This window comes from Pneumocystis jirovecii (assembly GCF_001477535.1).
Source record: "Pneumocystis jirovecii RU7 chromosome Unknown supercont1.23, whole genome shotgun sequence".
Lineage (NCBI taxonomy): Eukaryota > Fungi > Ascomycota > Pneumocystomycetes > Pneumocystales > Pneumocystaceae > Pneumocystis > Pneumocystis jirovecii.
In genome coordinates this window covers 1-12,738 of record NW_017264797.1, presented here as the reverse complement: position 1 = coordinate 12,738, position 12,738 = coordinate 1, and the positions used below count along the sequence as shown (strand labels likewise).

At 36.3% G+C, this 12,738-nt stretch overlaps 3 protein-coding genes across 3 annotated transcripts; all 3 read left to right on the top strand.

Annotated features, from left to right (window-relative positions):
• Window positions 1–415: 415 nt before the first annotated feature.
• T551_03679 (uncharacterized protein) lies at window positions 416–3,511 on the top strand (the record flags this gene model as incomplete). Its single annotated transcript, XM_018375942.1, has 1 exon — window positions 416–3,511. A coding segment is annotated over one exon (3,096 nt), but the record flags the coding sequence as incomplete, so codon positions are not given.
• Window positions 3,512–4,019: 508 nt separating this feature from the next.
• Window positions 4,020–7,121, top strand: T551_03678 (uncharacterized protein; the record flags this gene model as incomplete). Its single annotated transcript, XM_018375941.1, has 1 exon — window positions 4,020–7,121. A coding segment is annotated over one exon (3,102 nt), but the record flags the coding sequence as incomplete, so codon positions are not given.
• Window positions 7,122–7,626: 505 nt separating this feature from the next.
• T551_03677 (uncharacterized protein) lies at window positions 7,627–10,644 on the top strand (the record flags this gene model as incomplete). The annotated part of the gene is made up of 1 exon (XM_018375940.1): window positions 7,627–10,644. A coding segment is annotated over one exon (3,018 nt), but the record flags the coding sequence as incomplete, so codon positions are not given.
• Between the last annotated feature and the right edge of the window lie 2,094 nt (window positions 10,645–12,738).

The window sequence follows — 12,738 nt, the reverse complement described above, 5'->3', positions numbered from 1 at the left end:
AGATATTCTAAAAAGTGATCTGAAGGAGAATTCCCTAGAGAAAGATATGAGAGACTCAAGAAGAACTTTAGGAATATCCAATAAAAAAATGTTCAACATGAATATTAAACAGTGCATAAATATTTAGTGCAACAACATGAAGATTAATCAGACCTAAAGATTCCAGTATCGAATTCAAATGCAAACCTCAATTTTTAAGTATTTCCAAATTATACTCATATTATTAATTGAAAAGACACTTTAAACATCGTCATTAATACAGAAATGGCACAGGATTACTCTTTTTTCTCAAAAAACTACCTTTAAAACTTTCAATATTCAACATCTTAATGAAGGCAATATAAAATAGAAACAGCTTTAAAAGTCTGCCCACATTGCCAGCAAGCACGCTTTCTCTCACATTAATGTCCTCTAGATTTTGGCGCGGGCGGTGGCGCGGGCGGTTAAGCGGCGGGCTGCAAAAGCATCAGGGGCTAGTGTATATGATGGTGAAGAAATTCTTTTGGCTTTAATTGCAGGAAAAAAATATAATGATAATGAATGCAAAAAAGAATTAGAAAAATATTGTAAGACATTAACGGATGCAGAATTAAAACCAGAAAAAGTTCACAAAAAACTTAAGGAGTTTTGTGAAAATAAAAAAGCAGATTCAAAATGCAAAGAACTGAAAGAAAAACTCACTCAAAAATGTACTGCAATCAAAGGAAAACTTACAGAAGCAATCAAAAAAAAAAATTCAGATTTAACGGATGAAGATTGCAAAGAGAATGAACAACAATGCCTATTTTTGGAGGGAGCATGTCCAGCGGAACTTAAAGATGATTGCAATACTTTGAGAAATAAGTGCTATCAAAAGAAGCGTGATAAAGTGGCGGAAGAAGCTCTTTTAAGAGCAGTTCGTGGAGGTCTAATCAATGAAACTACATGTGAAGGAAAGCTCAAAGAGGTTTGCATAGAGTTGAGTCAAGAAAGTGATGAGTTAACGAAGCTTTGTCTTTATCAAAAAATGACGTGCAAAACATTTGTATTAGAAAAACAAAAAAAATGTAATGCTCTTAAACAGGATGTTAACGCAGCACTTGAGAAGAAAGATGAGTTACGAGGAAAATGTTTACCACTGCTTGAACGATGCTATTTTTATAGAGGGAATTGTGAAGATATATCAAAATGTAATAAATCATCCGAAGACTGTTATGAATATTTGCCAGTGTGTGATACATTGGCAGTGAAATGTGAAGAAAATAAGATTATTTATACACATCCGGGATCCGATTTCAATCCAACTAAGTCAAAGCCTACTGTAGCAGAAGACATAGGACTGGAAGAGCTTTATAAAAAGGCCGCAGAAGAAGGTGTTCATATTGGAAAGCCTCCTGTAAGAGATGCAACTGCTCTACTGGCACTTTTGATTCAAAATCTAGATCCTAAGAGTCAAGTGGGTAAAGAATGCGAAAAAGTTCTTAAAGATAACTGTAAAGAGTTAAAAAGTCATGAAATTTTGGGAGATTTTTGTAATCAAAATGTAGCTGGTCAAAATGAAATTGAAAAGTGTAAAGAGTTAGAGAAGGAGTTAGCAAACAGTACTAAAATTCTTTTTGAAAAAATAAAGAATAAACACCTCTCTGGATCCGGAGAAGTCATTCCATGGTATAAGTTGACGACATTTCTTAGTGACAATGACTGCACAAGGTTAGAGTCAGACTGTTTTTATTTAAAAAGTCAAGCACCTCTTGACAAAGAATGTAATAATCTGAAGGCAGCATGTTATAAGAGAGGGCTTGAAGCACAAGCTAATGAAGCATTGCAGAAAAAGATGTACGGACTGTTCTATGGTTCAGGCAAAGAATGGTTTAAGAAACTACTAGAAAAAATAATGGAAGAATGTTCGGAACTTAAAACAACAAGCGATGAGTTGTTTTTACTATGTATTGATCCACTTAAAGCAGTCAGAATACTTGCAGCTGATATCCAAACAAGAGCAGTCTTTTTGCGGAAACAATTGGATCAAAAGCGAGACTTTCCAACAGACAAAGATTGCAAGGAATTAGGAAGAAAGTGTGAAGCTTTAGGGAAGGATTCAAATCAGATTAAGTGGCCATGTCATACGCTAAAACAACAGTGTGATCGCTTGGGGACTACAGAAATCTTGAAACAGGTTTTACTAGATGAACACAAGGATACTTTAAGAACTCATGAAAACTGTACGAAATATTTAAAGAGAAAATGTCATAAATGGTCTAGAAGGGGTGATGATCGTTTCTCTTTTGTATGTGTTTTCCAAAACGCTACGTGTAAGCTGATAGTAGATGATGTGAAAGACAGGTGTGAAGTATTTGAAAAAAATATGCAAGCATCAGATATTAATAATTCTCTTAAAAATAAACAAATAAAAACAGAATCAGCAGCAAATATTTGTCCCTCATGGCACCCATACTGCGATAGATTTTTACCCAATTGTCCTGATCTTAAGAAAGGAAAAACTTTCTGTCAAAATCTTAAAAAATATTGCGAACCATTCTACAAAAGGAAGGTTTTAGAAGATGCTCTTAAAGTAGAGCTTCAAGGGAATTTAAGTAATAGAAATAAATGTGAATCTGCATTAGAAAGATATTGCACAATATTGAAAAATGTAAGTGATTCATCAATCAACAGTTTATGTAAAGATAATACCGAAAGTAAAACTAAAAAGACCGATAATGAAGTTAGAAAGAAGCTTTGTCTAAAATTAGTGGAAGAGGTGGAACAGCAATGTAAAGTATTACCAGCAGAATTGGAGCATGAGGAAAAAGACCTAAAAGATGATTTTGAAACATTTGAAAAACTTAAAAAACAGGCAGAGAAAACAATGAATAAATCCAATCTTGTTTTATCATTCGTTAAGAAAGATGAAAATAATACATCGAAAAATAGTAGCAAAAACAAGGATAAGAATACCGTTTCAAACGGACTTCAAGATACCACAGAACATGTGAAAATACTACGGAGAGGAGTTAAGGATGTAACAGTGACAGAATTGGAAGCCAAAGCATTTGACCTAGCAGCAGAAGTATTTGGAAGATATGTAGACTTGAAAGAAAGATGTGAGAAATTAACTTCGGATTGCGGGATTAAAGAGGATTGCAAAGATTTAAAAGATGTGTGTGGAAAGATTGAGAAGATATGTCGCGGTCTGAAGCCTCTGGAGGTGAAGTCGCATGAAATAGTCACAGAAAGCACAACGACGACCACGACGACAACAACAACCGTTGCCGATCCGAAGGCAACGGAATGCAAATCCTTACAGACAACAGATACATGGGTTACACAGACATCGACACACACAAGCACATCTACCATCACATCTACCATCACATCAAAAATAACATTGACATCAACGAGGCGATGCAAACCAACCAAGTGTACGACAGGGGATGATGCAGAAGACGTGAAGCCAAGTGAAGGCTTGAGGGTGAGCGGGTGGAATGTGATGAGGGGGGTGATAGTAGCAATGGTTATTTCGTTCATGATTTAGAAAGCAAATGAGCAAGATTTAATGATGAGCATGTATATTTAGTAAATAAACGAGCAGGGTAGGACAGGAAAGAGTAAAGTAGATTGAGTCATCTCTTCAGCATCAATTGAAAGTGCATTACACATGAAATCACGTGTTCCCTAGCCAGTTGTCCCCTATTCTCTAGCTGAGTAATCTTTTTTTATTGTCTAAAGTTTTTTACATTCTATTTTTCATTTATTCAAGTTTTATATTTATATCGCGTTTACCCCACATTTTACCCCACACAAATTTAAAATATCGCGAAGTTGCCAACTACACGTTAAAGAAAGCGGGCACCTTTAAATGTATTTGGTACACACTGCTTCTCTGACAAGTTTTATCACTAAGTTTACTTGAACTCTCTTAAAATTAAGAATAATTTAATACTCAAATTTGAAGACATGGCTCTAACATCTCACGTCCAATCAAAATACGCTAACGGAAACCCAAACTCAGCCACACACCACAGCGCAAACCCACCCCCGTCAGGCACAGCTTGGCGCGGGCGGTGGCGCGGGCGGTTAAGCGGAGGGCACAGCAAGTAGTGAAAAGTGTATATGATGATGAGGATTATCTTTTGGCTTTGATTCTAAAAGAAGACGCAATGGTTGAATTACAATGCAAAGAAAGACTGAAAAAATATTGTGAAAACTTAGAAGAAGTAGATAAAAAGTTAAATAAAATCTATCCAAAACTAAAAGATATCTGCGAAGATAAAGACAAGAAATGCACAAGTCTAAAAACTAAAATTACAGGAAAATGTCAAACACATAAAACAACCTTAAATCCTATAGTATTAAAAGCTTTAGAAGAAAATTATGATTGTAAGGAGCATGAACGACAATGCCTATTTTTGGAGGGGGCATGCCCTAGTGTTCTTATAGAGGATTGCAACAAACTAAGGAATCTATGTTACCAGAGAAAACGTGACGAAGTAGCAGAAGAAGTCCTTTTGAGGGCACTTCATGGGGATTTAGAAAACACAACTGAATGCGAAAAGAAAATCAAAAATGTTTGCCAGAAAATAGGCCAAGAAAGTGATGAGTTGACAATGTTATGTCTTGATCAGAAGAAAACATGCGTAAATCTTGTAAAAAAAGGAAAAAGTAAGTGTAGTACTCTGGAAAAAGAAGTTGAAGGAACAATCAAAAACAATGATAAACAAAGGGAAACATGCCTTTTATTGCTTGAGCAATGTTATTTTTACAGAAGGAATTGCAAAGGAGACAAATTAAAGTGCGATGAATTGGGAAAGAAATGTCAAGAACAAAATATTGTTTATATACCACCAGGACCCGATTTTGATCCAACTAGACCAGAGGCTACAGTAGCAGAGGATATAGAACTAGAAGATTTCTATAAAAAAGCGGCAAAAGACGGAGTTCTTATTAGAAGATTTACACTAAGAGAGACAACTGCTTTGCTTGCATTGTTGATTCAGGACTCAAGTGCAACGGGTAGTGATAATAAAGAAAAATGCAAAAAAGCTCTTGAAAAGAAATGTAAAACCCTTCAAGAACATGAACCCTTAAAAAGTTTGTGTAAGGGAAGTGGTCTAAGTGATGATGGAACGAAAAAATGTGAAGAATTGCAAAACGATATTGACAAAACTTGCAAAATTTTCACTTCAAAAGTCATTAATAGTCGCCTTTTTGACCCAACAAAAGGAAATAATGGAATTCTTGGATGGGGAGGGTTGCCAACATTTCTTAGTAACGAAGAGTGTGCAAGACTAGAATCTTACTGCTTTTATTATAAAGAAGCATGTCCAGATGGTAAAAAAGCATGTGTGAATGTGAGGGCAGCGTGTTACAAAAGAGGACTTGATGCACGAGCAAATAAAGTACTGCAAGAAAATATGCGTGGGTTATTGCATGGTTCAAATGAAACATGGCTTAAGAAGTTTCAACAAGAATTAGTAAAAGTATGTGAAAAACTGAAAGAAGAAAATAAAGGAAGTTTCTCAAACGATGAATTATTTGTTCTATGTGTACAGCCTACAAAGGCAGCACGGTTACTTACACATGACCATCAAATGAGGGTTATCTTTTTACGACAACAATTAGATCAAAAACGAGATTTTCCAACAAACAAAGACTGCAAAGAATTGGGGAGAAAATGCCAAGATTTAGGAAAGGATTCAAATCAGATTCAATGGCCATGTCATACGCTAAAGCAACAGTGTGACCGCTTAGGGACTACAGAAATTTTGAAGCAGGTTTTATTGGATGAACACAAGGATACTTTAAGAACTCATGAAAACTGTGTAACATATTTAAAAGAGAAGTGTAATAAATGGTCTAGAAGGGGTGATGATCGTTTCACTTTTGTATGTGTTTTTCAAAACGCTACGTGTGAGCTGATGGTAAAAGACGTACAAGATAGGTGTGAAGTATTCAAGGAAAATATACAAACATCAGAGATCGTTGAATTTCTTAAAAATAATAAAAATGAAATAAGAAGACTGGAAAGAAATTGTTCCTCCTGGTATCCGTACTGCAATAGATTTTCACCTAATTGTCCAGATCTTACTAAAGGAGATACTTGTGCAAAGATCAAGGAGCATTGTGAACCATTTTATGAAAGAAAGGCCTTGGAAGATGCTCTCAAAGTAGAGCTTCGAGGAAAATTGAATAAAAAAAATAAATGTACTACAGCATTGAAGGGATATTGTACACAATTAGGAAAATTAAATAATGAATCTATCAAAAATTTATGCAAAGATAGTACTCAAGGTAACAATAAAAATGCTGAAGACAAAATGGTAGAAGAGCTTTGTAAGAAATTAGTGGAAGAAGTGGAACAGCAATGCAAAGTATTACCTGTAGAATTAACGGTGCTGGAAAAAAGTCTAGAAAAAGATGTTAAAACATATAAAGAACTTAAAAAAGAGGCAAAGAAAGCAATGGAAAAGTCCAATCTTGTATTATCACTCGTTAAGAAAAACGAAAGTAATGTACCAAAAAATAATAGCGAAAACAATAACGAAAATAAAACCACACCAAGCAAACGTCAAGATACCACCGAACATGTGAAAATACTACGGAGAGGAATTAAGGATGTATCAGTGACAGAATTGGAGGTCGAAGCATTTGACCTAACAGCAAATGTATTTGGAAGATATGTAGACTTGAAGGAAAGATGCAAAAAATTGACCTCAGATTGCGGGATTAAGGATGATTGCAAAGAAATAAAAGATGTGTGTGAAAAGATACAAGGAGTATGTTCAAAATTAGAACCACTAAAAGTGAAGCCACATGAAATAAAAACAGTAACGGAAACCAACATAACAACGGTTACAGAAACAGTCAAAGAAGCAGAAAAAACAGTAGGAGATGGAGAGAAATGCAAATCTCTCAGCACAACAGACACGTGGGTTACACACACGTCTACGCATACCAGTACATCCACAACTACGTCTACGGTCACATCGAGAATAACGTTGACCTCAACGAGGCGGTGTAAGCCTACGAAGTGCACCACCGGAGACGATCCAGAAGATGTCAAGCCAAGTGAAGGTTTGAGAATGAATGGATGGAGTATAATGAAGGGGGTGTTACTAGCAATGATGATTTCAGTTATGATTTAAAAAGCAAATGGGCAGGATTTAATAATGGGCATGTATATTTAACAGATAAGGAGGCAGGATAGGACAGGAAAGAGTAAAGTAGATTGAGTCATCTCTTCAGCATCAATTGAAAGTGCATTACACATGAAATCACGTGTTCCCTATCTAATTAGCCACTATTCTTTGTCTAAATAGCCTTTATTTCAGTATATACTGTTTTTTTATCATTTATCGCCACTGATTGATTTTTACGTTTATCTCGCATTTACCCCACATTTACCCCACACAAATTTAAGTACTACGATACTCAAGCACATATCACAGTATTGTATGGACACACTAAAGATATATTCTGCACACAGTGCTTGTCTGGCAAGTCGTCACTGAATTTACTTGAACTCCCTTAAAATTAATTAAGAATAATTTAATATTCGAATTTGAAGACATGACTCTAATATCACATGCAACTAAAACACATTAGTGGAAACTCAAACTCAAACTACACCACAGCGCGCCCACCCCCGTCAGGCACAGCTTGGCGCGGGCGGTGGCGCGGGCGGTTAAGCGGCGGGCACAAGCACAGGGAACGCAAGATGAGGAAGAGATTCACCTTTTTGCGTTAATTGTAGAAAAAGATTATGACAATTCTCAAGAATGCAAAAAAAAATTAGAAAAGTACTGCAAAGCACTAGTGGAAGCAGGTTTAAATAATGAACAAGTACATAGTAAATTAAAAGATTTATGCAATACTGGAAAACAAGATGAAAAATGCAAAGAAATGAAAGATAAAATTAAAGATAAATGCAATAAACTTAAAACAACGTTAGAAGCTCCACCAAAAGCATCTCATACAAGCGACGAATGCATAGAAAACGAACGACAATGCCTATTTTTGGAGAGAGCATGCCCTGATGATCTTAAAGAAAAATGTAGTGACTTAAGAAATAAATGTTATAAGAAAAAGCGTGACGGAGTAGCAAAAGAAGCTCTTTTAAGAGCACTTAAAGGAAGTCTTGAAAGTGAAGATAAGTGTAAAGGGAAAATTAAAGATGTTTGTCGTGCATTGGGTGAAGAAAGTGATGAGTTAATGCAAACATGTTTTGATACAAACACTGCATGTACTTCTCTGATAAAAGCAACAAAAGAAAAATGTAACACTCTGAAAACAGAGATAGAAAGAGTACTAAAATCTGATAAGGAATTAAAAAAAGAAGGGCATTCTTTGCTTGAAAAATGCTACTTTTATGGTCCAAGTTGTAAAGATAATAAATGTAGTGATTTGAAGGAAGAATGTAAGAAAGAAAAAATCATTTATTTACCACCAGACTCAGATTTTGATCCTACAAGACCAGAGGCTACGCTAGCAGAAAAAATAGGTCTGGAAAAGCTTTATAAGGAAGCAGCAACACAAGGAGTTGTAATTCAAAGAGCACTAGAAAGAGATATTATTGATCTATTAGTGTTATTGTCAGGGAACAAACCTTTTGATGAAGCTCCATGCAAGGAAGTGCTCACTAATAAATGTGATTCTATTCAATATCTAGCAAAAGATTTAAAAGATTTATGTAAAGATAAAAACAATTATACAGATAAATGTAAAGAATTTAAAAAAGAATTTGAAGAAATAAAGCTCGCTTTGACTGCAAAATTTAAAAGTAGACAATTTAAAGATGAGATTACATTATGGGATGAATTACCAAGTCTCCTTACTGAAAATGACTGCACAAGATTACAATCAGACTGTTTTTATTTCGAAAATCAACAATCTTTCGGAAAACAATGTAAAAATATTAAGGCAGCGTGCTACAGAAGAGGGCTCTATGCATTAGCAAATCAAGCATTGCAAGACAAGCTAAGAGGAAAGTTACATGATACAAATGACTTATTGTTTAAAAAGCGTCAAAAAGAGTTAGTAAAAACATGTGCGAATTTGAAAGGAGAGAGTGACGAGTTATTTATATTGTGTGTGCAACCAACAGAAGCAATTTTTATATTATTAGATGATTTGCATATAAAGACAGATTTGTTACAAGAAGATTTGAATGAAAAACGTGATTTCCCTACGAAGAGGGATTGCGAGGAACTATTAAAGAAATGCGATGATCTAAAACAAGATTCAAAAGAAGTCAAGTGGCCCTGTCGTACGTTAAAACATCATTGCAATAGGCTGGAGATTGCAGGACAATTAGAAGAGAGATTGTTGGAAGGAAAGATAAAGGATTTAAAGAATGAAACCATCTGTAAAAAAAATGTCAAGGAACAATGCAATCATTGGGTTAAAAAAAGGAAAACACAGTTTGTTCTTGGATGTGTAGCACAGAATATTGCGTGTAAGATCATCACAGAAAGTCTTGCGATTAAATGCAGTGCATTGAAAAGTCATATAGAAACTCTGAAAATTGTAGAAGAAGCAGAAAAAAAAGATCAAACAGAAAAAATTTGCAATTTTTGGGAACCGTATTGTGACAAATTCATGTTTAGCTGCGATAATTTGGTAAATAGTGGCAATGGAGAGTGTGAAAAACTTAAAAAGAATTGTGAGACTTACAGAGAAAGATATAACCTGGAAACACAAATTATGTACGAATTTAGAGGGAATCTTAAAGAAGAAAAGAAGTGTAGAATAATTCTTGATCAATATTGTACACAGTGGAGTAAGACAAAAAATAAAACATTGGAGAGTCTATGTAATAGTACTAATGGTGCTAATAATGATACGATTAGGGACAATTTATGTAAAAAACTGGTAGAACGAGTAAAAGCAAGATGTGCAGAATTGTCTACAAAATTAAATACAGAGAAAGAAGGGATAAAGACAAAAGTAGAAGAAGTCAAAAAATTGAATGAAGAAGCAAAAAAAGCATCAGAAAGTGCAAAACTTGTTCTATCATCATTAAAGAAAAATGAAGTGAATTCAGGGAAAAATGCAAATAGTGATCAAAATAAATCAGTAGGAGGAACAAATACAACTCAAAAGACACAAGTCAGACTTGTTCGGAGAGGAACAGTCGAAGTACTTGTCACAGAGGCAGAAGTTGAAGCCTTCGATGCAGTATCAAGAGCATTGGAGGCGTATGTGGAAGTCAATGAAGAATGTAAAGTTTTGAAATTAGAATGTGGGTTTAAAGAAGAATGTTCGACATTGAAAGATGCATGCAGTGACATTGAGAAGGCATGCAACAAATTGAAGTCATTAGAAGTGAAACCATACGAAGTAGAAACAACGACAACAACGACCACCACCACAACCACTACAACAACAACAAAGACAGAGGGAGAAGGAAAGGCAACAGACTGTCAGTCTTTGCAAACGACAGACACGTGGGTCACAAAGACGTCAACGCACACTAGCACGTCCACGACTACGTCCACGGTCACGTCAAGAATAACACTCACCTCGACAAGGCGGTGTAAGCCTACGAAGTGTACGACAGGAGAGGAAGATGAAGCGGGTGAGGTGAAGCCGAGTGAAGGGTTGAGGATGAGTGGGTGGAGTGTGATGAGGGGGGTGTTACTAGCAATGATGATTTCATTCATGATTTAAATGTAAAATGGGAATGGGATATAAGAGCAGCATGTATATTTACTAGATAAGAAGGCAGGGTAGGAGAGGAAAGAGTAGAGTATGATCTCTTCAGCATCAATTGAAAGTGCATTACACATAAAGTAGCGTGTTCCCTGTGCAAATAGCATGTATTGCCCGGATGAGTGGCCGCTGTTTGTTGTGCCATGTCGTTATCAGTGCATTCAGCGCCTACCCCGGATTTGCCCCGCATGAAATTGAGGTGCACCGTACTGATGGAGAGATGATGGGATAGAACGATGGGTGGGAGTTGGGGGTTGATGAATGGTGTTGGTGTTTGCAAGCGTTGATAGAGGCGTTGAGAGAGGCGTAGATATAAGAATTGATATAAGAATTGATATAAGAATTGATAGAAATTAGTGTTTAGAAAGATTTCCATAGTGTATTTAAGCATTGCTATGTAATAAAATCAAAATTAGAGTGAAGAAATGTTTCAGGGATCAAGATGAGCTGTAGAGATTGAGCTCGGGTGCCATTAAGAAAAAATGAATGAAAGGGAGAGAAGTGGAGGGAGGCGAGAAGGGGAGGGCCATCAAAGACGAAACGAATGGTTTAAGGTGGGGGAAGATGAATTTTTTTGAAAGAGTGAAAGTAGATGATAAGCTGGGAGGGGGAGAAGTGAGTGGATAAAAAAAAAGAAAAAAACAAGAGAGAAGCGTTTAGAGGAGTAGAAAGAGTGTTTAGAGTGAAGGTGAGGCGTAGTGAAGGTGTTTTTGTGAATTCAGTGAAAATAGATATAAGATAGATAGATGTAAATAAATGAATCATCAAGGATAATTGAGTAAGAAATAGAAAGAATAGAATGTAAAGGAGTGAATGTGGATAAGAATAGCGGGGAAAAGTGATGGGGAAAGAGAGAGGGGAAATTATTTTTTTTTATTAGAGTAGATTAAAGAGTTTAATACAATTAAACATAGAGAAAATAATAAAATGGAAAATATGAAAAATACATGAAAAAAAGAAAAGACACCCACTGAATCTAGGAAGAGAGGAGAGTCAGGAAAAGTCGTTTTTTTCTTGTAAAACACGCTGAATGGGGAGGGAGTTGAGTAGAGCCAAAGTCGAGGGGGGAGAGAGGGTGGTGAATAAAAAACAACAGTGCAACAGGAAAAAGTGCAAAAGAAGAGGATAGATTGAAAGGAGGAAGGGGGAGAAAAAGGATGGCCTTTTTATATAAATTTATTTAGACAAAAGTAGGTGGAGGAAACAAATCAGAGTTGGGGTCGAGGGGAGAGGGTAGTGAATAAAAAACAGCAATGCCACAAGAGAGAGCACACATGAAGATGCTAGATTGAAAGGAGGAAGGGGGAGAAAAAAGATGGCCTTTTTATATAAATTTATTCAGATAAAAATAGGTGGAGAGAATTGATAGCAAGTGAAGTCGAAAGGAGAGAAGGTGGTAGATAAAAAACAAGGACAACAAGAAAGAGAAAGCAGGAGTAGAGGTTAGATTTAGAAGAAGGAGGAGGGAGAAAAATAAAGGGTTTCTTGCATAGATAAAAATAGGTGAGAGGGAATTGATAGCAAGTGGCGTCAAAGGGAGGGGGAAAAGTGGTGGACAAAAAAGCAGCAACAGAGGGAGAAAACATGGGAGCAAAGAGGATAGAATAAAATGAGGAGAAGCAGTGCAAAGAGAGGAAGAATCAAGGAGGTGGAGGGCGGGGTGAGGGAATAAAGATAGAGAAGGGACAGGGGACAGGGGAGGAGGAGGGCACGGGACAGCCGGGGAGGGTTACGGACAGCCGGTGGGGTATAAATTGGGAGGAGAGAGGGGGGAGGGTGGGTGGGTCCTCTTTGCAAGAAAAACCAAAAAAAAAGGGTTTAGAAGAGAGTTCAGAGTGGGGGTTTAGAATGGAATTGAGGGTCAGGTTTAGGCCCGGGTTTAGGGTCAGATTTAGAGCACAGAGGAGGGTTTATTTGTTTTCAGGCCCGGACCTCAGCGAGGCTTCAAAGTGCAGTTTAAAAGGCGGAAAAACGGAGTTAAAAAACGTCAGATTTTAATTGAAATTGGAGGGTCATTAAGAGGGTATTTTTAGGAGAATTTCAAGCAGAATG